Source organism: Emys orbicularis, chromosome 21 (genome assembly GCF_028017835.1).
Source record: "Emys orbicularis isolate rEmyOrb1 chromosome 21, rEmyOrb1.hap1, whole genome shotgun sequence".
Taxonomy (NCBI): Eukaryota; Metazoa; Chordata; order Testudines; family Emydidae; genus Emys; species Emys orbicularis.
In genome coordinates, this window is record NC_088703.1 from 8,167,045 (window position 1) to 8,191,551 (window position 24,507).

A 24,507-nucleotide genomic window follows, 5' to 3' on the forward strand; every position below is an offset into this window, starting at 1 on the left:
CTCCTTGCCCCCTCATATTAGCCTTCCAGGGGATCAGTTCACTAAGGGAGTCTAAGTCTGCTTTTCTGAAGTCCAGGGTCAATATTTTGCTACTCTCCTTTCTTCTTTTTTTCCAGATCCTGAACTCAACCATCTCATGGTCCCTGCTGCCTAGGTTGCCACCCACTTCTAATTCCCCTACTAATTCTTCCCTCTTTGTAAGCAGCACGTCAAGAGGAGCATGGCCCCTCGTTGGTTCCTCCAGCACTTGTACCAGGAAGTTGTCCTCAACACTCTCCAAAAACTTCCTGGATTGTCTGTACACTGCTGTATTGCTCTCCCAGCAGATGGCAGGGTGATTGAAGTTCCCCATTACAACCAGGGCCTGTGATCTGGAGACTTCAGTTAGTTGTCCTTAATTAACTCCATCTTTGAAGAGTGTTGAGGGGCAGATTAAACCATGCCTAAACCTCTTACACAGAGCCCACACCCCTCAGCAGGAACACCCATCTCCACCCCTCTCACTCTTGATAGGGGTCTGGTGTCTGAGCCCCCTCGTCAGTTAGTTCAGTTCAGTTGTGGGTGACCCCCTCAGTCAGGGCAGGCTAAGCACAGTTCTGCTGCCCTTTACTCAGACAATCAGGGCAACAACATTTCACTACCCCTGCATTCAAGTACTACAGTGATTTGTAACCCAGCACCAGCCAACACAGCTCTATCTGCTGGATACCTAGGCAGAGTGGGTGTGTTCTTGTAAACACAGTCTGGTCCTGAAGCCTTTTCCCCTCCCCAGCTCATCACTAGCTGTCAGGGGAGAGCTCATTCCCACCTTGCTTACCTTTAGCTTGTTCAGCCATCTGACTGTGCATCCTCAAGGTCCAGTCTTCCAACGGGGATCTCCTCCACCACGTGTGATTGTCTGTATTGCTGCCCCACAGGCACACTGAGAAGATCAGGCTAAGCCACGTTTCTGCATTGCAGCAATTCCTCTGGCCAGTCCAGTCGGGGGCCCATTAAGCCTAGTCTAGGATATGCATCCCAGGTTGTCAATCGGCAGATACAAGTTAGGGTTTCTGAAAATCCATCAGCACGCCAGTCTCTCTATCCCAGAGTTGCTGCCCCTCTGTGAGGACACAGCTGTCAGCCCAGCTCTGCCATCATTCATCTGAGACTGGTACTGGGCTGGGAGAACTGGACATGAGCGCAGCAATGGCTGCCACAAAACGATGTTGCCAAGTCAGTTGTGGCAAGTCAGCAGGAACCGCAGGGGCAGGTGTTTGCTTCAGGAGGGCGCCGATCTGCTTGCAGGAAGTGTGCATTGCCTCTGCCCTGGTCAGAACCATTGTCAGCCTGGTGCGCAGCAGGTTCCTGCCAGCAGTCCCTGCGCTCCAGGCAGTTCTAAGGGGGATGGACTCTGGGTGAGGTTTTCAGGGAGCTATGGAGCCAACACATGTAAATTCAATACTGATGTCAGGCTAAGGCAACCACTAATGACAGGAGTGATTGTGTTCAGCTCCCAATCACCAAGATGCTTATGCCAGTGTCTACCCCTCAGCATTGCACAGTATCGCACTGGAGCGAATACCAGTGCCAGGAGTGAGGGTGTAAATCTGCTTCCCAGGAGGTTCCTGCCAGCAGTGCTGGGGGTGATCTTTTTAAGTGCTCTAGTGGGAGCAGTGGGTCAGACTGCCGTCCAGTCTGCCTAACTAGGTGACAGCCTAGCTAGGTGACAGCTGGCTGGGAGGGGGGTGGACAAACTTCAACATTGCCTCCCTCCCTCTTAGTTAACCAGTATTATTCATTTACCACCACCCCCCCCAGTCCTCCAACATGCTGGATAAAACAACCTTAATTGCGTGAGTTAACTGCGATTAGTTGACAGGGAGTGAACCCCTAACAGGGTGTTGCAGAAGCTGTTCAATCCCGTCAGTGGGAGGCCCTACGTTCACCAGTGACACTAGTGATCAGATGCACAGGAAACTCCCTGAGTGTTTATTCCCTTGGGGTGTTTGCAGACTCTGGCATTTCAGAAGTGGCTCAGCTCCGTCTGGTGAACGGCCCGAGTCGCTGTGCTGGGAGAGTTGAGGTGCTTCACAACCAGCAGTGGGGAACCGTGTGTGATGACAGCTGGGACATAACTGATGCCGGAGTTGTGTGCAGGCAGTTGGGCTGTGGGACGGCGTTATCAGCCCCAGGAGAGGCTCGATTTGGGCGAGGATCAGACCGTATCTGGTTGAATGACGTCAACTGTGCAGGGACAGAAGCTGCCCTCTTCGATTGCGGGGCTCGGCCTTGGGGAGAGAATAACTGTAACCACAGAGAAGATGCCAGTGTTGTGTGCTCAGGTAACCTTCATCTACCACCGTGCCCATTGCAGGGAGCAGGGTGGGATGCTCATTACGGGGCATTGTCCCCTCACAGCCAATGCTGACCCCAACATGGTGCCTGGGGCCTATGGCTATTCCACTAGGGAGCGCTCTCCTCTCAGACTTTGCTGACCCTAATTCCCCTGTGCGGTTCTATGGGTCTGTGGTGCAGGGAGCAGTGTGGGGGCTCAGTAGGGGACGGTCATGCACTCCCCATGAAATCAGTGCTGGCCCAGGTGACTAGGTGACAGCTGGCTGGGAGGGGGTGGACAATCTTCAACATTGCCCAAGTGATTAGCCTGGTCAGTGGTGGGGAGCCCTCGACAGGCAGTGGCTGTGTGCAGAGACCGGTTAGATCCGTCGGCGGGAGGTGCTACATTCCCCAGCGACACGAGAGATCAGATGCACACGAACCTCCCTGAGTGTTTCTTCCCTTGGGTGTTTGCAGACTCAGAAGTGACTCAGCTCCGACTGGTGAACGGCCTGAATCGCTGTGCTGGGAGGGTCGAGGTGCTTCACAACCAGCAGTGGGGAACCGTGTGTGATGACAGCTGGGACAAAACTGATGCTGGAGTTGTGTGCAGGCAGTTGGGCTGTGGGACGGCGTTATTAGCCCCAGGAGGGGCTCGATTTGGGCGAGGATCGGACCGTATCTGGCTGGATGACGTCAACTGCGCAGGGACAGAAGCTGCCCTCTTTGATTGCAGGGCTCGGCCTTGGGGAGACAATAACTGTAACCACGGAGAAGATGCCGGTGTTGTGTGCTCAGGTAACTTGCATCCATCACGTCACTGTGGGTGGTGCAGGGATCGGGATGGGAAGCTTTCAGCACAGACCCAGCTCTCCTGTCTGAGTCAGCGCTGACCCCAGTGCCCCAGCATGGGGCTAAGGGCCTGTACTGCAGGGAGCCGGTTCGTGGTCACAATAAGTGTCACTCTTCCCATGGTATCAGTGGTGACCCCATTTTCCCCACACAGTTCTACATGCCTGTGCTGCAGGGAGCGGGATGGGGGCTCAGTAGGGGGTGCTCTCCCCACAAAGTCAGTGCTGGCCCCAGTGCCCCAGCACAGCACTTAGGGCCTGCAGGGAGCAGTACATGTGCCTCTGTGAGAGACCATCTGTGGTTAAGCACCCTCTGTGGTGCCTCTGTGGTGAAGGAGTGGAGTGGGTTAACTATGGAGGTGATGGAATCTCCACCCTTAGAGGTTTTTAAGGCCCGGCTTGATAAACCCTTCGCTGGGATGATTTAGTTGGGATTGATAATGCTTTGAGCAGGGCATTGGACTAGATGACCTCCTGAGGTCTCTTCCAACCGTAATATTTTATGATTCTATGACCCTCCCCATCACTGATCGCGCTGATCGCCCTGCTCTGCTACAGCACAATGGGGCACTGGGTAACCGTAGATCCCATTTGTGGGATTTGGGGTTGAATGGATCCTGCAGCCTCTCAGGGATCCCTTTATGAAGTGTGGAGTTCCTATCCCCGTCACTCCGGGTGATTTCCATCTCAGCTAATTACCTCTGAACCTGTAATATGCCCCACTGCTGTGACTGGAGACAGGGTTCTTCCTTACTTCCTCTCCTACACAGCCCATGAGTTTCTGTGCCCTGTCTCTCATGTACCCTGTTCCACTCCAGAGATGGCTGCATGGTAGTGGTGGGGAGTAGGGCTGTCAAGTTATAATCGTGATTAATAATGAGACAAATATATTAAACATGATTAATCACACAATTAATCGCCCCTTTACACAATAAAAGAATACCATTTATTTCAATTTTGGGGGATTTTTTCTGCATTTTCAAATATATTGATTTCAATTACAACACAGAATACAAAGTGTACAGTGCTCACTTTATTTTTTTTTTTATTACAAATGTTTTCACTGTAAAAAAGAACCAAAAGAAATAGTATTTTCAATTCACGTCATACAAGTACTGTAGTGCAGTCTCTTTATCTGGAAAATCGATCATCCAAATATAGAATGATACACAAAGAATAACTGCAATCAACAATAAAAGAATGTAAAATTTGAGATCGTACAAGTCCACTGAGTCCTACATCTTGTTCAGCCAATCGCTCAGACAGAAAAGTTTGTTTACATTTACATGAGATAATGCTGCTTGCTTCTTGTTTACAATGTTACCTGAAAGTGAGAACAGGCATTCACATGGCACTGTTGTAGCTGGTGTAGCAAAATATTTATGTGCCAGATGCGCTAAAAATTACTCATAGACTCATAGACTCATAGACTTTAAGGTCAGAAGGGACCAATATGGTCATCTAGTCTGACCTCCCGCATGATGCAGGCCACAAAAGCTGACCCACCCACAACAGAATCTTCCAGCCTGCGACCCCTGCCCTGTGCTGCGGAGGAAGGCGAAAAACCTCCAGGGCCTCTGCCAATCTACCCTGGAGGAAAATTCCTTCCCGACCCCAAATATGGCGATCAGTAGAACCCCGAGCATACAGGCAAGATTCTACAGCCGGACCCTCATTTTACCCGCGATGGCACGTTAATGCCTAATTGACTAAAATCACGTTATCCCATCAAACCATTCCCTCCATAAACTTATCAAGCCTAATCTTGAAGCCAGAGAGGTCTATCGCCCCCACCGTTTCCCTCGGAAGGCTGTTCCAAAATTTCACCCCTCTGACGGTTAGAAACCTTCGTCTAATTTCAAGCCTAAACTTCCCCACGGCCAGTTTATATCCATTCGTTCTCGTGTCCACATTAGTACTGAGCTGAAATAATTCCTCTCCCTCCCTGGTATTAATCCCTTTGATATATTTAAAGAGAGCAATCATATCCCCCCTCAGCCTTCTTTTGGTTAGGCTAAACAAATTCTTATGTCTCTTCATGCTTCGACCACCATTCCAGAGAACATTCGTCCATGCTGATGATGGGTTCTGCTCAATAACAATCCAAAGCAGTGCAGACTGACAAATGTTGATTTTCATCATCTGAGTCACATGCAACCAGCAGAAAGTTGATTTTCTTTTTTGGTGGTTCAGCTTCTGTAATCCGTATTGGAGTGTTGCTCTTTTAAGACTTCTGGAAGTATACTCCACACCTCATCCCTCTCAGATTTTGGAAGGCACTTCAGATTCTTAAACCTTGGGTCAAGTGCTGTAGCTAACTTTAGAAATGTCACATTGGTACCTTCTTTGCGTTTTGTGAAATTTGCATTGAAAGTGTTTGTCAAGGCTGTATCCCCACTTTGAACTTTAGGGTACAAATGTAGGGGCCTGCATGAGGACTTTTAAGCTTAACTACCAGCTTAGTTCTGGTCCGCTGCCACCATTTCCTACCCTGGGAAGCTTTTAGAAACCTTTCACCAATTCCCTGGTGAATACAGATCCAAACTCCTTGGATCTTAAACAAGGAGAAATTGACCCTTCCCCCCTCCTTCCTTTTACCAACTCCTGGTGAATACAGATCCAAACCCCCTTGGATTTTAAAACAAGGAGAAATCAATTAGGTTCTTAAAAAGAAGGCTTTTAATTAAAGAAAAAGGTAAAAATCATTTCTGTAAAATTAGTATGGAAAATAACTTTACAGGGTAATCAAACTTAAAGAGCTCAGAGGACCCCCCTCTGTCTTAGGTTCAAAGTATAGCAAACAAAGATAAACACTTTAGTAAAAGGTACTTTTACAAGTTGAGAAAACAAAGTAAATCTAAGATGCCTTGCCTGGCTTTTACTTACAATTTTGAAATAAGAGAGACTTGTTTAGAAAGATGGGGAGAACCTGGATTGATGTTTGGTCCCTCTCAGTCCCGAGAGCGAACAACCCCTTAAAACAAAGAGCACACACAAAAGCCTTCCCCGCCCCAAGATTTGAAAGCATCTTGTCCCCTTATTGGTCCTTTGGGTCAGGTGTCAGCCAGGTTACCCGAGCTTCTTAACCCTTTACAGGTAAAAGGATTTTGGAGTCTCTGGCCAGGAGGGATTTTAGTACTGTACACAGGAGAGCTGTTACCCTTTCCTTTATAGTTATGACATGCCCCCCAAATCACAGATAGTGTTGGACATTTGGTTCCACACTGGCTGTGATTTCTTTCCTGGAGCTCTAGGAGAAAACAGAGTTAATAAGATACATGTACCTTTAGACATACTACTGATTATATAAAAACTAACAATATGTTTTATTCCAAGAACAATTGTTAACCAGTTAACTCTGGGAAACTTTTCCGGGAGAGTGCATTAGCCACTTTGTTAGAAGCTTCCGAAATGTGTTGTATTTTAAAATCAAAATTTTGGAGAGCTAAACTTCACCGAAGAAGTTTTTTGTTATTTTCCTTGGTGGTATGAAGCCACTGTAGCGCAGCATGGTTTGTTTGTAGTTGGAAACGCTGTCCCCAAACATATGGGCGTAGCTTTTTCAGCGCGTACACAATGGCGTAGCATTCCTTTTTGCTGATTGACCAGTGGCTTTCCCTTTCAGACAGTTTCTTGCTGAGAAACACGACAGGATGGAATTTTTGATCCGGTTCTTCCTGCATTAAAACTGCTCCCACGCCTCGCTCGGAAGCATCTGTGGTTACTAGGAACGGTTTGTTAAAGTCTGGGGCCCTTAGCACAGGGTCAGACATGAGTGTTGCCTTAAGCTGGTTAAAGGCCTTTTGACACTTATCAGTCCACTGAACTGCATTTGGCTGTTTTTTTCTGGTTAGGTCTGTCAGCGGGGCGGCGATTTGGCTGTAGTGTGGTACAAATCGCCTATAATATCTGGCCAAGCCTAAGAAGGATTGGACCTGTTTTTTTGACTTTGGAACCGGCCACTTTTGGATAGCATTCACTTTGGCCTGTAGGGGATTTATAGTTTTTTGACCCACCTGGTGCCCCAGGTATGTCACTCTGTTTTGGCCTATTTGACACTTTTTAGCCTTAACAGTTAGTCCTGCCTGCCGGATGCGCTCGAAGACTTTTTCCAGGTGATCCAGGTGTTTTGTCCATGAATTAGAAAAAATGGCCACATTATTGAGGTAGGCAACTGCAGATTCTCCCAATCCCGCTAAGAGACCATCTACAAGTTTTTGGAAGGTGGCGGGTGCATTTTGCAACCCGAAAGGGAGTACATTGAATTCATACACCCCTGCCTGGGTGACGAAGGCGGACCTTTCCTTAGCGGGTTCATCTAGTGGTACTTGCCAGTACCCTTTGGTTAAGTTTAAAGTAGAGATGAATTGGGCATGTCCCAATTTCTTCAATAGCTTATCTGTGCGTGGCATTGGATAGTTGTCAGGACGAGTTACAGCATTTAGCTTACGGTAGTCCACGCAAAAGCGGATTTCCCCATCTGGTTTGGGAACTAGAACCACTGGAGATGCCCATGCACTGGTAGAGGGGCGGATTATACCCATCTGTAGCATGTCCTGGATCTCCCTTTGTATAGCAGTTTGGGCATGAGGTGACTCCCGGTAGGGTGGGGTTCTAATTGGGTGAGCATTACCTGTGTCAATGGAGTGGTATGCCCGTTCGGTTCGTCCTGGAGTGGCTGAGAAAATCGGTGCAAAGCTTGTGCACAGCTTCTTGATTTGCTGTCGCTGCAGACGTCCCAGGGTCGTGGAGAGGTTCACCTCTTCCACGCCACCATTCCTTTTTCCTTTGTAGTAGACACCTGCAGGCCACTCCGCGTCATCTGTTTCCTGGGCTGTAAACTGGCAAACGTTTAATTCTCTGGAATAAAAGGGCTTAAGAGAATTAACATGGTATACCTTAGGCTTTATGTTGGAGGTGGGGGAGGCTATGAGATAGTTAACAGCTCCTAGGCGCTCCTGGACCGTGAATGGTCCTTCCCACGACACTTTTATTTTATGGGCCTGGAGCGCCTTTAAGACCATGACTTGGTCTCCTACTTTGAAGGACCGTTTTCTGGAATGTTTATTATACCAGGCCTTTTGCTTTTTTTTAGCATCCTTTAGGTTTTCTTTAGCAAGGGCTAAAGAGTGTCGGAGGGTGTTTTGTAGGTTGCTTACAAAGTCTAGAATGTTAGTTCCTGGAGAAGGCGTAAACCCCTCCCATTGCTGCTTCACCAGCTGTAATGGCCCCTTAACCTTGCGGCCATACACAAGTTCAAATGGTGAAAACCCTAAACTGGGATGTGGTACAGCCCTGTAGGCAAAAAGCAACTGCTGCAACACTAGGTCCCAATCATTGGAGTGTTCATTTACGAATTTACGTATCATGGCCCCCAAAGTTCCATTAAACCTCTCCACCAGACCATTGGTTTGATGGTGATGAGGGGTGGCAACCAAGTGATTCACCCCATGAGCTTCCCACAGGTTTTTCATGGTCCCTGCCAGGAAATTAGTTCCCGAATCTGTAAGGATGTCGGAGGGCCACCCTACCCTGGCAAAAATGTCTGCTAATGCCTGGCACACGCTGTTAGCCCTGGTGTTGCTTAAGGGTACAGCTTCCGGCCATCGGGTAGCAAAATCCATGAAAGTCAGTACGTACTGCTTTCCTCTGGGTGTCTTCTTTGGGAAAGGACCCAGAATATTCACAGCTACTCGCTGAAATGGGACCTCAATTATGGGTAGTGGCTGGAGAGGGGCTTTAACCTGGTCTTGGGGCTTTCCCACTCGTTGGCACACCTCACAAGACCGGACATAATTAGCAACATCCTTGCCCATTCCCTCCCAGTGGAAGGACTTCCCCAACCGGTCTTTGGTTCTGTTTACCCCAGAATGGCCACTGGGATGATCATGGGCTAAGCTCAAGAGCTTTACCCGATACTTAGTGGGAACTACCAACTGTCTTTGAGGATGCCAGTCTTCCTGGTGCCCACCAGAAAGAGTCTTCTTGTATAAAAGTCCTTTTTCTACAACAAACCGGGATCGGTTAGAAGAGCTGAGAGGCGGTGGGGTGCTTCGTGCCGCCGCCCAAGCTTTCTGAAGGCTGTCATCTGCTTCCTGCTCAGCCTGGAACTGTTCCCTTGATGCTGGAGACAACAGTTCCTCCTTGGACTGTGGACTGGGGCTTGGTCCCTCTGGAAGCGATGCAGGTGCTGGGCCTGTTTCCATTGACTGTGAACCGCTGTCCGCTGGTGCACTATGTGGTATTTCAGGCTCTGGCTGAGCCTCTTGGGTAGGGTTATTTGCTGCTTCCACCAGTTCAGACTCGCTGGTGCCCTCTGGCATTGGAGTTGTAGACGGGTTTGCAAGCGCTGGACTCAGTGCTGGCAATGGTTTTGGTGCTGGCTGCGTTGCCAGTTCCGGTTTTGGGACTGGCTTTGGCTGGGTCTCTGGGATTGGATCCACTACGGCTGTTGCAGTCATTGGCAGGGGATCTGGTTTCACCACCTTTGTTTGGGTCTCTGGTAACGTCTCCTGGTGGACGGCTCAGGAACAGGGATGGGGGTGGAAGCTTGCTTAGCCTGGCTGCGGGTGACTATTCCCACCCTCTTGGCTAGCTTCACATGGTTGGCCAAGTCTTCCCCCAGCAGCATGGGGATGGAATAATTGTCATAGACTGCAAAAGTCCACATTCCTGACCAGCCCTTGTACTGGACATGCAACTTGGCTGTAGGCAAGGTTACAGACTGTGACACGAAGGGTTGAATTGTCACTGTAGCCTCAGGGTTGATGAGTTTGGGGTCCACTAGGGATTGGTGGATAGTTGACACTTGTGCCCCAGTGTCCCTCCAAGCGATAACCTTCTTTCCGCCCACTCTCAAGGTTTCCCTTCGCTCCGAGGGTATGAGAGAGGCATCTGGGTCTGGGGATCTTTGGTGTGATTGGGGTGTAATGAACTGTAATCGGTTGGGGTTCTTGGGGCAGTGAGCCTTTATATGCCCCAGTTCATTACATTTAAAACATCGCCCTGCTAAGGTATCACCGGGGCGATGTTGGTTGATGGAGACTGGTGTGGTGGGGTGAGAAGGCGTTTGGGGTTTCCCTTGGGATGTGGGTGGGGCCTTGGGTTGTCCCCGGTGATAAGGTTTTGTTTCGGCTTGCCCCTTCTGATATTTGCTTCAACTGCTACTAGCTTTTTTCTTTTTTGTCACCTCCACCCATTTGGCTTCAATCTCCCCCGCCTCGGTTACAGTTTTGGGCTTCCCATCTAGGATGTACCTTTTTATTTCCTCAGGAACACCCTCTAAAAACTGCTCCATTTGCATTAGGAAGGGCAACTCTTCCGTAGATTTAACATTTGCTCCTGATATCCAGGCATCCCAATTTTTTCCAATGTGGTAGGCATGTCGGGTAAATGACACATCGGGTTTCCACCTTAGGGCTCTGAACCGGCGACGGGCATGCTCAGGTGTTAGCCCCATTCTGATTCTGGCCTTGTTTTTAAAAAGTTTATAACTGTTCATGTGTTCCTTAGGCATTTCAGCCGCCACCTCTGCTAAGGGTCCACTGAGCTGCGGCCTCAGCTCTACCATGTACTGGTCTGCAGCGATGCTGTATCCAAGGCAGGCCCTTTCAAAATTTTCTAAGAAGGCCTCAGTATTATCGCCTGCCTTGTAGATGGGGAATTTTCTGGGATGGGAAGTGGTACCTGGAGAGGAGTTGCTAGGATGGTCTGATGCATCCTGCTTAGCCCTTGCTGCTTCCAGTTCATGCTTCCTTTTTTTTTCTCTCGCCTCCTCTTTGGCTTTTTTCAGCTCCATCTCTCTTTTGTGGGCCTCCTCTTTGGCTTTTTCTTCTCTTTTATGGGCCTCCTCTTTGGCTTTCTCTTCTCTTTCATGGGCCTCCTCTTCAAGTTTTTTAATTTGAAGCAGTCTCTGATGTTTTCTTTCATTTTCTTCTGCTTCTAGTTTGGCCAGTTCTATTTTGTTAGCTACTTATTTGGTAGTCATTTTCCTGTTTTCTTGTGCTGGGTCACCCCCTCTGCAGTTGACTGAAACTGGGATGTACTTAGCTCTGGCTGCTGCTGAGTTAACAGAGACTTTTTAACAAGCTACTCCCGAGGATGTAAAAAGAAAAAAAAAACAATTCAGCTTGTAAATTGCCTTTACCAGTCAAAGTTTGCTCACTGATTGAACCCTTCTCTTAACAAAGCCCCTTGTTAAAAAAACTTAACACCTCTGCCTTCAGGCAAGGAGAGATAAGATATGCATCTACCTTCAGCTCTGCTTTTCAAGCAGCTAGAAGGAAAAAAAAATCTCTTACTGGCTTTTGGGTTTAAAACGATCCCACCGCTGCCACCATGTCAAGGCTGTATCCCCACTTTGAACTTTAGGGTACAAATGTAGGGGCCTGCATGAGGACTTCTAAGCTTAACTACCAGCTTAGTTCTGGTCCGCTGCCACCATTCCCTACCCTGGGAAGCTTTTAGAAACCTTTCACCAATTCCCTGGTGAATACAGATCCAAACTCCTTGGATCTTAAACAAGGAGAAATTGACCCTTCCCCCCTCCTTCCTTTCACCAACTCCTGGTGAATACAGATCCAAAGCCCCTTGGATTTTAAAACAAGGAGAAATCAATCAGGTTCTTAAAAAGAAGGCTTTTAATTAAAGAAAAAGGTAAAAATCATCTCTGTAAAATCAGTATGGAAAATAACTTTACAGGGTAATCAAACTTAAAGAGCTCAGAGGACCCCCCTCTGTCTTAGGTTCAAAGTATAGCAAACAAAGATAAACACTCTAGTAAAAGGTACATTTACAAGTTGAGAAAACAAAGTAAATCTAAGACGCCTTGCCTGGCTTTTACTTACAATTTTGAAATAAGAGAGACTTGTTTAGAAAGATGGGGAGAACCTGGATTGATGTTTGGTCCCTCTCAGTCCCGAGAGCGAACAACCCCTTAAAACAAAGAGCACACACAAAAGCCTTTCCCCCCCCCCAAGATTTGAAAGTATCTTGTCCCCTTATTGGTCCTTTGGGTCAGGTGTCAGCCAGGTTACCCGAGCTTCTTAACCCTTTACAGGTAAAAGGATTTTGGAGTCTCTGGCCAGGAGGGATTTTAGTACTGTACACAGGAGAGCTGTTACCCTTCCCTTTATAGTTATGACAGTGTTCTTAAAACGAACAACATGTGCTGAGTCATCATCCGAAACTACTGTAACATGAAAGATATGGCAGAATGCAGGTAAAATACATAGCAGGAGATACACAATTCTCCCCCAAGGATTTCAGTCACAAATTAAATCAACACATTACTTTTTTAACGAGCATCATCAGCATGGAAGCATGTCATCTGGAATGGTGGCCGAAGCATGAAGGGGAACGTGAAAGTTTAGCATATCTGGCACGTAAATACCTTGCAATGCTACCTACAAAAGTGCCATGCGAACGCCTCTTCTCACTTTCGGGTAACATTGCAAATAAGAAGCAGGCAGCGTTATCGCCCGTAAGTGTAAACAAACTTGTTTGTCTGAACGATTGCCTGAACAAGAAGTAAGACTGAGAGGATGTGTGTAGGCTCTAAGTCTTACATTGTTTTTTTTTAAGAGTGCAGTTATGTAACAAAAAAGAAATCTACATTTGTAAGTTGCACTTTCATAATAAAGACATTGCACTACAGTACTTGTATGAGGTGAATTGCAAAATACTATTTCTTTTAACACTTTTACAATGCTAATATTTGTAATACAAAATACAGTAAAAGCTTTATTTTCCAGCACTTCACCAACCGGAAAGCTCTATATATCGGCATTTCTGATCTTCATTGAAATGCCGGTTTATAGTCCGGTTGGTGCGGGGCTGGCAGGGTGTTGGGGCGCAGGACGGGGTGTGGATCATGGGCTCTGACAGGGACTTGGGTGTGGGAGGGGGCTTAGTAGGTGGGATTGGGTGCAGGGTGTAGGATCCGGGGGCCACTCACCTCGGATGGCTCTCCTCAAGCAGCGACCTGTCCCAGGCTCCGGCTACTCCTAACCAGAGGTACATCAGGCGGCTCTGTGTGCTGCCTCCATCCAGTGCTGGCTGCACAGCTCCCATTGGCTGGGAACTATGGCCAATGGGTGCTGCGGGGGCGGCGCCTGCGGAAGGAGGGAGTGCGCCAAGCTGCCTGCCACTCCTCCCCCTAGGAGCAGCCGGGACAAGTTGCCACTTGTGGGGAGATGCCTGAGGTGAGTGGCCCCCGGATCCGGCACCGTCCACCGCATACTGCACCCCAGCTGCCTGCCCCGAGCCCCCCCCGTACCCAAACTTCCTCCAAGACCTCGTGATCCACACCCTTTCCCGCACCCCAACCCCCAGCCCAGCACTCCCCCTGCACCCAAACTCCCTGCTTTTCAGTTAACCGGCATTTTTCATTTACCTGCACCCCCCGTTCTCCCAACATGCCGGATAAAGCAACTTCAACTGTAATAATATAAAGTGAGAACTGTACACATTGTATTCTGTATCGTGCGTGTTGCAGGGAGCAGGGTGGGATGCTCATTATGGGGCATTGTCCCCTCACAGCCAGTGCTGACCCCAGTATGGTGCTTGGGCCCTGTGCTTCAGGGAGCAATATGGTGGTTCCAGTAGGGAGTGCTCGCCTCTCAGACTGTGCTGACCGCAATTCCCCTGTGTGGTTTTATGGGCCTGTGCTGCAGGGAGCGGTGTGGGGACTCAGTAGGGGACGCTCACACTCTCCCCTTGAAGTCAGTGCTGGCCCCAGTGCCCTAGTGGAGTGCTAGTGGGCCTGTGCTGCAGGTAGAGGGGTGTCATTAGGGGGCGTCTCCCTTTACAATTGTCCTGGCCCTAATACCCCGGGGCGGTGCCATGGGCCCCTAGTATGAGGAAGCCTTGTCTGTGCCCGCTGGGGGGGCTGCTCTCCGACTCCCTCGGCCACAGGCCACACAAGCCGTGTCCGCTAGGCCTTGTGTTGGGGGGTGACCTCTCTCCAGGTTGGCAATAGGCACACTTCCCCATTCCACCCTCCGAGGGTCCTCCTGCAGTATCCAGATCCTGTCCTCCTGGGCATTCAGAGCAGTCACAGGTCTGATACACCCAAAGAAACAGGGTCCCAAGGTGACCAGCTCCACCTCCCATCTCTGCCTGATTCAAGACACAGCTCTAGATCCCTTCATAGTGATACCAAGGACAAGTGATTTCACAGAGCTGTCAGGGGAGAGCTCATTCCGACCTTGCTTACCTCTAGCTTGTTCAGCCATCTGACTGTGCATCCTCAAGGTCGAGTCTTCTAATGGGGCTCTCCTCCACCACGTGTTACTGTCTGTATTGCTCCCCACAGGCACACTGAGAAGATCAGGCTAAGCCACGTTTCTGCATTGCAGCAGTCCCTCTGGCCAGTCCAGTCAGGGGTCCATTAAGCCTAGTCCAGGATCTGCGTCCCAGGTTGTAAAGGGGCAGATACAAGTTAGGGCTTCTGAAAATCCATCTGCATGGCAGTCTCTGTATCCCAGAGTTCCTGCCCCTCTGTGAGGACACAGCTGTCAGCCCAGCTCTGCCATCATTCATCTGAGACTGGTACTGGGCTGGCAGCACTAGACATGAGTGCAGCAATTGCTGCCATAAAACGATATTGCCAAGTCAGTCATGACAAGTCTGGAGGAACCGCAGGGGCAGGTGTTTGCTTCAGGAGGGGGCCGATCTGCTTGTAGGGAGTGTGCATTGCCTCTGCACTGGTCGGAACCATTGTCAGCCTGGTGCGCAGCAGGTTCCTGCCAGGCGTCCCTGCGCTCCAGGCAGTTCTAAGGGGGATGGACTCTGGGTGACGTTTTCAGGGAGCTATGGAGCCAACGCATGTAAATTCAATACTGATGTCAGGCTAAGGCAATCACTAATGACATGGGTGACTGTGTTCAGCTCCCAGTCACCAAGATGCTTATGCCAGCGTCTGCCCTGCAGCACTGCATAGTATCGCACTGGAGCGAATACCAGCGCCAGGAGTGAGGGTGTAAATCTGCTCATCAGGAGGTTCCTGCCAGCAGTGCAGGGGATGATCTTTTTAAGTGCTCTAGTGGGAGCAGTAGGTCAGAGTGCCGTCCATTCTGCCTAACTAGGTGACAGCTGGCTGGGAGGGGAGTGGACAAACTTCAGCATTGCTCAAGTGATTAGCCTGGTTAGTGGTGGGGATCCTTTGTCAGGCAGTGGCTGTGTATAGAGACCGGTCAGATCCGTTAGCGGGAGGCGCTACGTTCCCCAGTGACTTGAGAGATCAGATGCACAGGAACCTCCCTGAGTGTTTATTCCCTTGGGTGTTTGCAGACGCTGGCAGCTCAGAAGTGGCTCAGATCCGACTGGTGAACAGCCCGAGCCGCTGCGCTGGGAGGGTCGAGGTGCTTCACAACCAGCAGTGGGGAACCGTGTGTGATGACAGCTGGGACTTACAGGATGCTGGAGTCATATGCAGGCAGCTGGGCTGTGGGACGGCGTTATCATCCCCAGGAGGGGCTCGATTTGGGCAAGGATCTGACCATATTTGGCTGGATGACATTCACTGCACAGGGACAGAAGCTGCCCTCTCTCATTGCAGGGCTCGGCCTTGGGGAGAGAATAACTGTAACCACAGAAAAGATGCCAGTGTTGTGTGCTCAGGTAACTTGCATCCATCACGTCACTGTGGGTGATGCAGGGATCGGGCTGGGAAGGTTTCAGCACAGACCCAGCTCTCCTGTCTGAGCCCTGGTCTACACTACGGGGTGGGGGGGCATATCTTAGGTCGACTTACCTGGCCGTGAGGACGGCAGCGAGTCGACCACTGCCGCTCCCCCATCGACTCTGCTTCTGCCTCTCGCAAGCTGGAGTTCTGGAGTCGACAAGGAGTGCCATCATGGATAAATCGATACATCGATACATCGATAGATCGATTACTACCTGCTGATCCGACAAGTAGTGAAGACCTGCCCTGAGTCAGCACTGACCCTAGTGCCCCAGCATGGTGTTAAATGCCTGTACTGCAGGTAGGGGGGTGTCAGTTGGGGGTGCTCTCCGTTTCCAGTTATACTGGCCCTGATGCCTCACTGCGGTGCCATGGGCCCCTAGAATGAGGAAGCCTTGTCTGTGCTCGCTGCGGGGTAGTTCCCTAACTCCCTCGGCCACAGGCCACACAAGCCGTGCCCGCTAGGCCTTTGGGAGAAGGGTGACGTCTCTCCATGTTGGCAATAGGCACACTTCACCCCTCGGCTGTCCGAGCGTACCCCTGCAGCACCCAGTCCCTGTCCCACTGGGCATTCACAGCAGTCACAAAGGAACAAGGTTCCAAGGTGACCAGCTCCACCTCCCATCTCTGCCCCAATCAACACACAGCTCGAGATCCCTTCATAGTCACACCAAGGACAAGTGATTTCACAGAGTGTAGAGAGTTGAGGGGTAGGAAGGAGAAGGGTTGGAAAGAAATGGTTCTATATAACACGTTGACTAGAGCCTAGACACGTTGAATGAGATACTTTTCTGTCTGGTAGGGCAACGCTCACCCCACAGTCCTTCCAGGGTTTTACTCCAGGTTTAGCTGTAATCTCCTGTTCCTGAGAGAAATGCTGTCAGCCGCCTCCTGGGAGCTCTTGTCCCCTCTCCTCTCTCTTTGTAGGTACAGACCATTTTCTCTTCCAGAGGCGGTCTGTCTTCGGAGACTTGTGCTAAGGGTGCTTTGTCTTTGTAAATTCTCAGGCCCCCACTGGGCCGAGGCAGTGAACACAGCCTGTCTCTACAGCTGTGCATTGTTCTATGTGCTGATTGGCTCAGCTGAAGGGATTGCCATGGCGCAGGTGACAAGCTTCACTTCCACACTTCTGGAGCATCATATGCTACATTTTACATCTCTCTTCAATTTTGTCCCATACAAACATCTTGCTCCCATTAGGTTGACCAGTGGCCTGCTGGCACTTGGTAGAGAGCTCACATGCCACCTTTGGTGTGCTATTGTGCATATAGCCTCATAGCCTCATAGACTTTAAGGTCAGAAGGGACCATTATGATCGTCTAGTCTGACCTCCTGCACAATGTAGGCCACAGAATCTGACCCACCCACTCCTGTAACAACCCCCTGACCTATGTTTGAGCTATTGAAGTCCTCAACTTGTGGTTTAAAGACTTCAAGGTGCAGATAATCCTCCAGCAAGTGATCCGTGCCCCATGCTGCAGAGGAAGGCGAAACCCCCCCAGGGTCTCTGCCAATCTGCCCTGGAGGAAAATTCCTTCTCGACCCCAAATATTGCGATCAGCTAAACCCTGAGCATGTGGGCAAGACTCACCAGCCAGACACCCAGGAAAGAATTCTCTGTAGTAACTCAGATCCCACCCTATCTAGTGTCCCATCATAGGCCATTGGGCATATTTGCCGCTAATAGTCAAAGATCAATTAATTGCCAAAATTATACTATCCCCTCCATAAACTTATCAAGCTTAGTCTTGAAGCCAGATATGTCTTTTGCCTCCACTGCTCCCCTTGGAAGGCTATTCCAGAACTTCACTCCTCTTATAGTTAGAAACCTTCATCTAATTTCAAGTCTAAACTTCCTGATGGCCAGTTTATATCCATTTGTTCTTGTGTCCATATTGGTACTGAGCTTAAATAATTCCTCTCCCTCCCTCCTATTTATCCCTCTGTTATATTTATAGAGAGCAATCATATCTCCCCTCAGCCTTCTTTTGGTTAGGCTAAACAAGCCAAACTCTTTGAGTCTTCTTTCAAAAGACAGGTTTTCCATTCCTCGGATCATCCTAGTAGTCCTTCTCTGTACCTGTTCCAGTTTGAATTCATCCTTCTTAAACATGGGAGACCAGAACTGCACACAATATTCCAGATGAGGTCTCACCAGTGCCTTGTATAATGGTACTAACACCTCCTTATCTCTACTGGAAATATCTCTCCTGATGCATCCCAAGACCGCATTAGTTTTTTTCACAGCCATATCACATTAGCGGCTCATAGTCATCCTGTAATCAACCAATACTCCGAGGTCCTTCTCCTGCTCTGTTACTTCCAACTTATGCGCCCCCAGTTTATAACAAAAATTCTTGTTATTAATCCCTAAATGCATGACCTTGCACTTTTCACTATTAAATTTCATCCTATTACTATTACTCCCAATTTACAAGGTCATCCAGATCTTCCTGTATGATATCCCGGTCCCTGTCTGTATCGACAATACCTCCCAGCTTCATGTCATCCACAAACTTTATTAGCACATTACCACTTTTTGTGCCAAGGTCAGTAATAAAAAGATTAAATAAGATTGGTCCCAAAACCGATCCCTGAGGAACTCCACTAGTAACCTCCTTCCAACCCGACAGTTCACCTTTCAGTATGACCCATTGTAGTCTCCCCTTTAAGCTGTTCAAGTTTGGCTTCTACCTCGGATGTGGTAATACCTACCTCCATATCCTCATTCCCATTTGTCATCGTACCATTATCCCTAAGCTCCTCATTAGTCTCATTAAAGACTGAGGCAAAGTATTTATTTCGATATTGGGCAATGACTAAATTATCCTTAAGCTCCACTCTGTCCTCAGTGTTTAGCGGTCCCACTTCTTCTTTCTTTGTTTTCTTCTTATTTATCTGGCTATAGAACATTTTACTATTGGTTTTAATTCCCTTTGCAAGGTCCAACTCTACATGGCTTTTGGCCTCTCTCACTTTATCTGCAACCTTGACTTGAAGTAATTCCAGGCCTCCTCCGCCTTTAGATCCACAAGTTCTTCAGTCCAATCCACTTCCCTAACTAATTTCCTTAATTTTTTAAAGTTAGCCCTTTTGAAATCAAAAACCATAGTCACAGATCTATTTTTGTTTATCCTTCCATTTAGTTTGAACTGAATTAGCTCATGATCACTCGAACTAAGGTTGTCCTCTACAACCATTTGTTCTGTGAGGTCCTCACTACTCACCAAAACCAAATCTAAAATGGCATCCCCTCTTGTTGGTTCAGCAACTACTTGGTGAAGGAATCCATCAACTATCGCATCCAGGAAAATCTGAGCCCTATTATTATTACTAGCACTTGTCCTCTAGTCTATATCTGGGAAGTTAACGTCTCCCATGATCACACAATTCCCATTAGTATTTACTACATTGAAAACATTAAAGAGGTCTCTATCCTTATCCAAATTGGATCCCGGCGCTCTATAGCACACCCAAGCACTATCCCAGGGGAGGCTCTAGTACCTTTCTTCCCCAGTGTGATTTTTGCCGAGACAGACTCTGTCTTATCCATTCCATCACTTCTTATTTCTTTACAGTCTACCTCACAATTGATAGACAATGCTACTCCACCACCTTTGCCTTTATTTCTGTCTTTTCTAAACAGCACATACCCTTCAATACCTGTACTCCAGTCATGACTACTATTCCACCATGTTTCTGTTATCCCTATAATATCTGGTTTCACTTCCTGCACCAATAGCTCTAGTTCCCCCATTTTGTTACCTAGGCTCCTCACATTAGTGTACAAACATCTTAATTTTTGCTCTTTGGTTTCTCTCACATTCTTTACCCGATTAGGCACGGAAAGTCTACCACCAGTATCACCTATTAGACTGGTATCTACACTACCCTTCCTCCTTATGTCCATTCTCCTACCCACGGCTGTATCCTTTCTTGCTTCATTTTCTTCCCTCTCAATGTTAAAATCCAGCATGGAGATTACCTGGACATCTCCCAACCATCTCCCCCAAATTCCTAGTTTAAAGCTCTCTTAATCAGTTGTGCCAGCCTCCATCCTAGAAATCGATTTCCCACCCTAGTCAGGTGAAGTCCATCCCAAGAGAACAGTCCTCTGTCCATGAATGCTTCCCAGTGGCCATACATCCGAAAGCCCTCCTTATAGCACCACTGCCTGAGCCATCTGTTGATCATCATAATCTTGTCACACCTTTGTTGCCCTTCTCTAGGAAGAGGCAGAATCTCACTGAAGATCACCTGAGCCTCGATTTCCTTAAGCATCTTCCCCAGTCTGGCATAATCTCCCTTGAAATGTTCTAGCGAGAATCTAGCCGTATCATTTGTTCCCACATGAAGGACAATCAGTGGATTCTTTCCTGCTCCTGTTAGGATCCTCTTCAGCCTCAGGTCCACATCCCGTATCTTAGCACCCGGCAGACAGCACACCCTTCTGTTCTCTGGATCAGCTCTAGTTACAGGCCTGTCTGTTCTTTTCAGTAAGGAATCCCCAATCACATAGACCTGCCTTTTACTAGCGATGGTGCGATTCTCCGGTCTATCCCCTGCTCCCTCTGGGTGCAAGTCCTCTTGATTTCTCTGCAACCCATCCTGGATCCTCCTGGGGCTCATATTTGGTGTTGTGTTGTTATCTCCATTGACTCTTCCTGTAGGACTAGCTGCTCTTCTTTTCTTCCTTGCCCTCTCACCTTCAGTGACCACCTGATGTGCCCCTTCTTCATTTTCCAACTCCGCAAACCTGTTCCTGAGCTCTATTTCTCCTTCACTAGCCTGTCTTTTCCTCTGCCTGGCTCTCTTAGTCACATGCTTCCACTGTCCACTTTCCTCACCCAGCAGTCTCCCCTCAGAGTTCTTCGGTCCTGCTTCCAACTGCAAGTCTGAGCTTTTCCCTTCAGCCTCCTCATGTCTTTGCTCCATCATCTGCTTGATCCCCTTCTAAACTCAATCAGAGTTTCCACCTGCATCTCCAATCCTCGGATCTTTTCTTCCATCAGCTCTATCAGGCGGCACTTCATGCAGACGGAACGCTTTTCAGGTAACCCCTGCAGGATCATGTACATGCCTCAGCTTCCACATCCAGTCATCTTCAATGTGTCTTCCACTGCTTGGGTCACTACCACTGCTGCTTCTGTATCTGTCATAGCCTTCTCAGCTAAGTCCTGTTAGTCCACGAAACACAAACAAAACCAAAACACCACCACCCACAGCAAAACAAACCCCTAATGAACACCAAAACACTGCCAGACCAGCACACACTCCCTTCACTACCCTGTCTATTCCTCTGCCTGGCTCTCTTAGTCTTCCCCGCAAACTCCCCTTGCCAACTCCAACTCAAACTCCCCTGTTTACAGCGCTGTTTGCAGGCTCCTCTGCCTCTGCAGCTGTCTATGTCTATATCTCACCCAGGGGATCCCTGTATAACTCTAGCCATCCCTGTGACCTCTGCCAGTTGGCGTCTACTTATCTCTGGGCCAGACTCCTCTGCAGCACAATGGGGACCTGGGTAACTTCAGCTTCCACTGGTTGGATTTGGTGTCAATGGAGCCTGCAGCCGCTCATTCAAACTAAAAATCCAGGGCCAATTTCTCAAGAGTCCGGTTCCGAATCACTGTGTTCCGGCGGATTTGCATTTCAGGGAATTAGTCCTGAACCTGTAACTTCCCCAAGAGTTGGACACAGGAGACGCAATTCTTCCTCACTTCCTGCCCTACACAGCCTACATATTTCCCTGTCCTGTTTCTCAGCTGCCCTGTCCTACCCCAGAAGTGGCTGCATGTCAGTGGGGAGAGTCTTTTCTTTTGTGTATGTCACAAGTGGATATCTGTGTAACCCTTCTGCCAGTGGCGTCGGAAGCGACCAGGGCCGGGTTCAATATCTAGATGTTCCTTTCCAGCAATATAACACAGATCCAGCTTCAGCACCCAACCAGTAACCTGGGACAAGTACACATCCACCCCATGGGTGCTTCTACGGGGGAAAGTTTCCCCTCTTGCAAGCACAGAGTCTCAGTGCAGAAAAGGAACTTTTTAATAAAAGGAGGAAAGGACCCCGGCATTAACTTGGGAAAATGCCACAAATAGGATTTATAAACATAAAACCATGAGCAAAACACCTCCCCCAGAGTACGTTGGGCAGTGTCTTTTACCTCAGGTTCTTGAGTCCAGCAACCAAAAATTCCTTTAAGGTGCCGCTCTCTTCTTCCTCCACTGCACTGCACTTGCAGTGGTTGTCCTTGGTTAGTGAAGACCCGGAGTTCAGAGGTGCAGCTGTGTGAGTTTAGCTCCCACCATGGGGGCAGGGAGGAGAGTGCCTGGCTCGCTCTGCTATCTGGGTGCTTGCTCTAGTGGCAGCTGCCCCGCCAGCCACTCACCACTCTGCTGACCCTCACCTTCTACTGCCCCTGGCCTCTCTACTGTGACCTCTGCAGGTTGCTCTCTTCAGTCTCCACCCAGCTCTCAGTAACAGTCACCTCTTAGTGGGGAAACCTCAGTACCGAAGCAGGCAGGGCAAAAACACTGTCTCACAGCAGGTGATTTCAGCTCTAGTGATGACTTGAACCAAAAAGACTCCTAATGGAGCCTTAATTAACTCTATCTTTGAAGAGTGGTGAGGGGCAGATTAAGATTAAGATTAGGTGAGGGGCCTAGACCTCTTACACAGTACGCACACACCTCAGCAGGAACATCCATCTCCACCTCCTCTCATTCTTGATAGGGGGTCTGGTGTCTGAGCCCCCTGGTTAGTGAGTTCAGTCCAGTTGTGGGTGACCCACTCAGTCAGGGCAGGCTAAGCACAGTTCTGCTGCCCTTTACTCACACAAGCAGGACAACAACATTTCACTACCCTTGCATTGAAGTACTACAGTGATTTGTAACCCAGTACCAGCCAAGAAAGCTCTGTAGGCTGGATACCTAGGCAGAGTGGGTGTGTTCTTGTAAACACAGTCTGGTCCTGAAGCCTTTTCTAATGGGGATGGACTCTGGGTGACAGTTTCAGGGAGCTATGGAGCCAACACATGTAAATTCAATGCTGATGTCAGGCTAAGGCAACAACTAATGACACGGGTGACTATGTTCAGCTCCCAGTCACCAAGATGTTAATGCCAGCGTCTGCCCCACAGCACTGCACACATCGCACTGGAGCGGATACCAGCGCCAGGAGTGTCGGTGTAAATCTGCTCCCCAGGAGGTTCCTGCCAGCCGTGCGGGGGGTGATCTTTTTAAGTGCTGTAGTGGGAGCAGTAGGTCAGACTGCAGTACAGTCTGACTAATTTGATGACAGCCTAACTAGGTGAGAGCTGGCTGGGAGGGGAGTGGACAAACTTCAACATTGCCCAATGTTTAGGCTGGTCAGTGGTGGGGAGCCCTTGACAGGCAGTTGCTGTGTGCAGAGACCGATCAGATCCGTTGGCAGAAGGCGCTACGTTCCCCAGCGACACGAGAGATCAGATGTACAGGAACCTCCCTGAGTGTTTCTTCCCTTGGGTGTTTGCAGACGCTGGCATCTCAGAAGTGGCTCAGATCCGACTGGTGAACAGCAGGAGTCGCTGCGCTGGGAGGGTCGAGGTGCTTCACAACCAGCTGTGGGGAACCGTGTGTGATGATAGCTGGGACCTACAGGATGCCGGAGTTGTGTGCAGGCAGCTGGGCTGTGGGACGGCGTTATCAGCCCCAAGAGGGGCTCGATTTGGGAAAGGATCTGACCATATCTGGCTGGATAATGTGAACTGTACAGGGACAGAAGTTGCCCTCTCCGATTGCAGGGCTCGGCCTTGGGGAGACAATAACTGTACCCACGGAGAAGATGCTGGTGTTGTGTGCTCAGGTAACTTGCATCCATTACGTCACTGTGGGTGGTGCAGGGCTCGGGCTGGGAAGCTTTCAGCACAGACCCAGCTCTCCTGTCTGAGTCTGCGCTGACCCCAGTGCCCCAGCATGGCGCTGAGGGCCTGTATTGCAGGTAGGGGGGTGTCAGTTGGGGGTGCTCTCCGTTTGCAGTTGTGCTGGCCCTAATACCCCAGTGTGGTGCCATGGGCCTCTAACATGAGGAAGCCTTGTCTGTGCCCGCTGGCGGCAGCTCCCCGCCTTCCTCGGCCACAGGCCACACAAGCCATTCCCTCTAGGCCTTGTGGAGGGGGTGACCGCTGTCGAGGTTGGCAATATGCATGCTTCACCCCTCAGCCCTCCGAGTGTCCTCCTGCAGCACCTAGTCTGTGTCTCCCTGGGCATTCACACCAGTCACAGATCTACTGCTCCCAAAGGACCACAGTCCCAAGGTGACCAGCTCCACCTCCCATCTCTGCCCCAATCAACACACAGCTCCAGATTCCTTCACAGTCACACCAAGGAGAAGTGATTTCATAGAGTGTAGAGATTTGAAGGGTAGCAAGGAGAGGGGTTGGAAAGAAATGGTTCCATGGCCAATAAAATCATACCACGCTGACTAGAGTGTAGACTCATTAAACAAGATACTTTTCTGTCTGGTTGACCAACGCTCACCCGTACAGTCCTTCCAGGGTTTTACTCCAGGCTTGGCTTTGATCTCCTTTTCCTGAGACAAATGCTGTCAGTCGCCTCCTGGGTGAAAGGGAGCTCTTGTCCCCTCTCCTCTTTCTTTGTAGGTACAGACCATTGTTTC

General features: G+C 49.2%; 1 protein-coding gene across 1 annotated transcript in view; it reads left to right on the plus strand.

The window, feature by feature from the left end:
- LOC135892878 (deleted in malignant brain tumors 1 protein-like) overlaps nt 1-24,507 on the plus strand; it is a 155,837-nt gene that overhangs the window by 121,387 nt on the left and 9,943 nt on the right. Inside the window, exons 11-16 of the mRNA XM_065420646.1 lie at nt 961-980; nt 2,021-2,330; nt 2,797-3,114; nt 7,196-7,199; nt 15,469-15,788; nt 23,365-23,718. Coding sequence (XP_065276718.1) covers nt 961-980; nt 2,021-2,330; nt 2,797-3,114; nt 7,196-7,199; nt 15,469-15,788; nt 23,365-23,718 — 1,326 coding nt within the window. The remainder of the gene's footprint in view (nt 1-960; nt 981-2,020; nt 2,331-2,796; nt 3,115-7,195; nt 7,200-15,468; nt 15,789-23,364; nt 23,719-24,507) is intronic.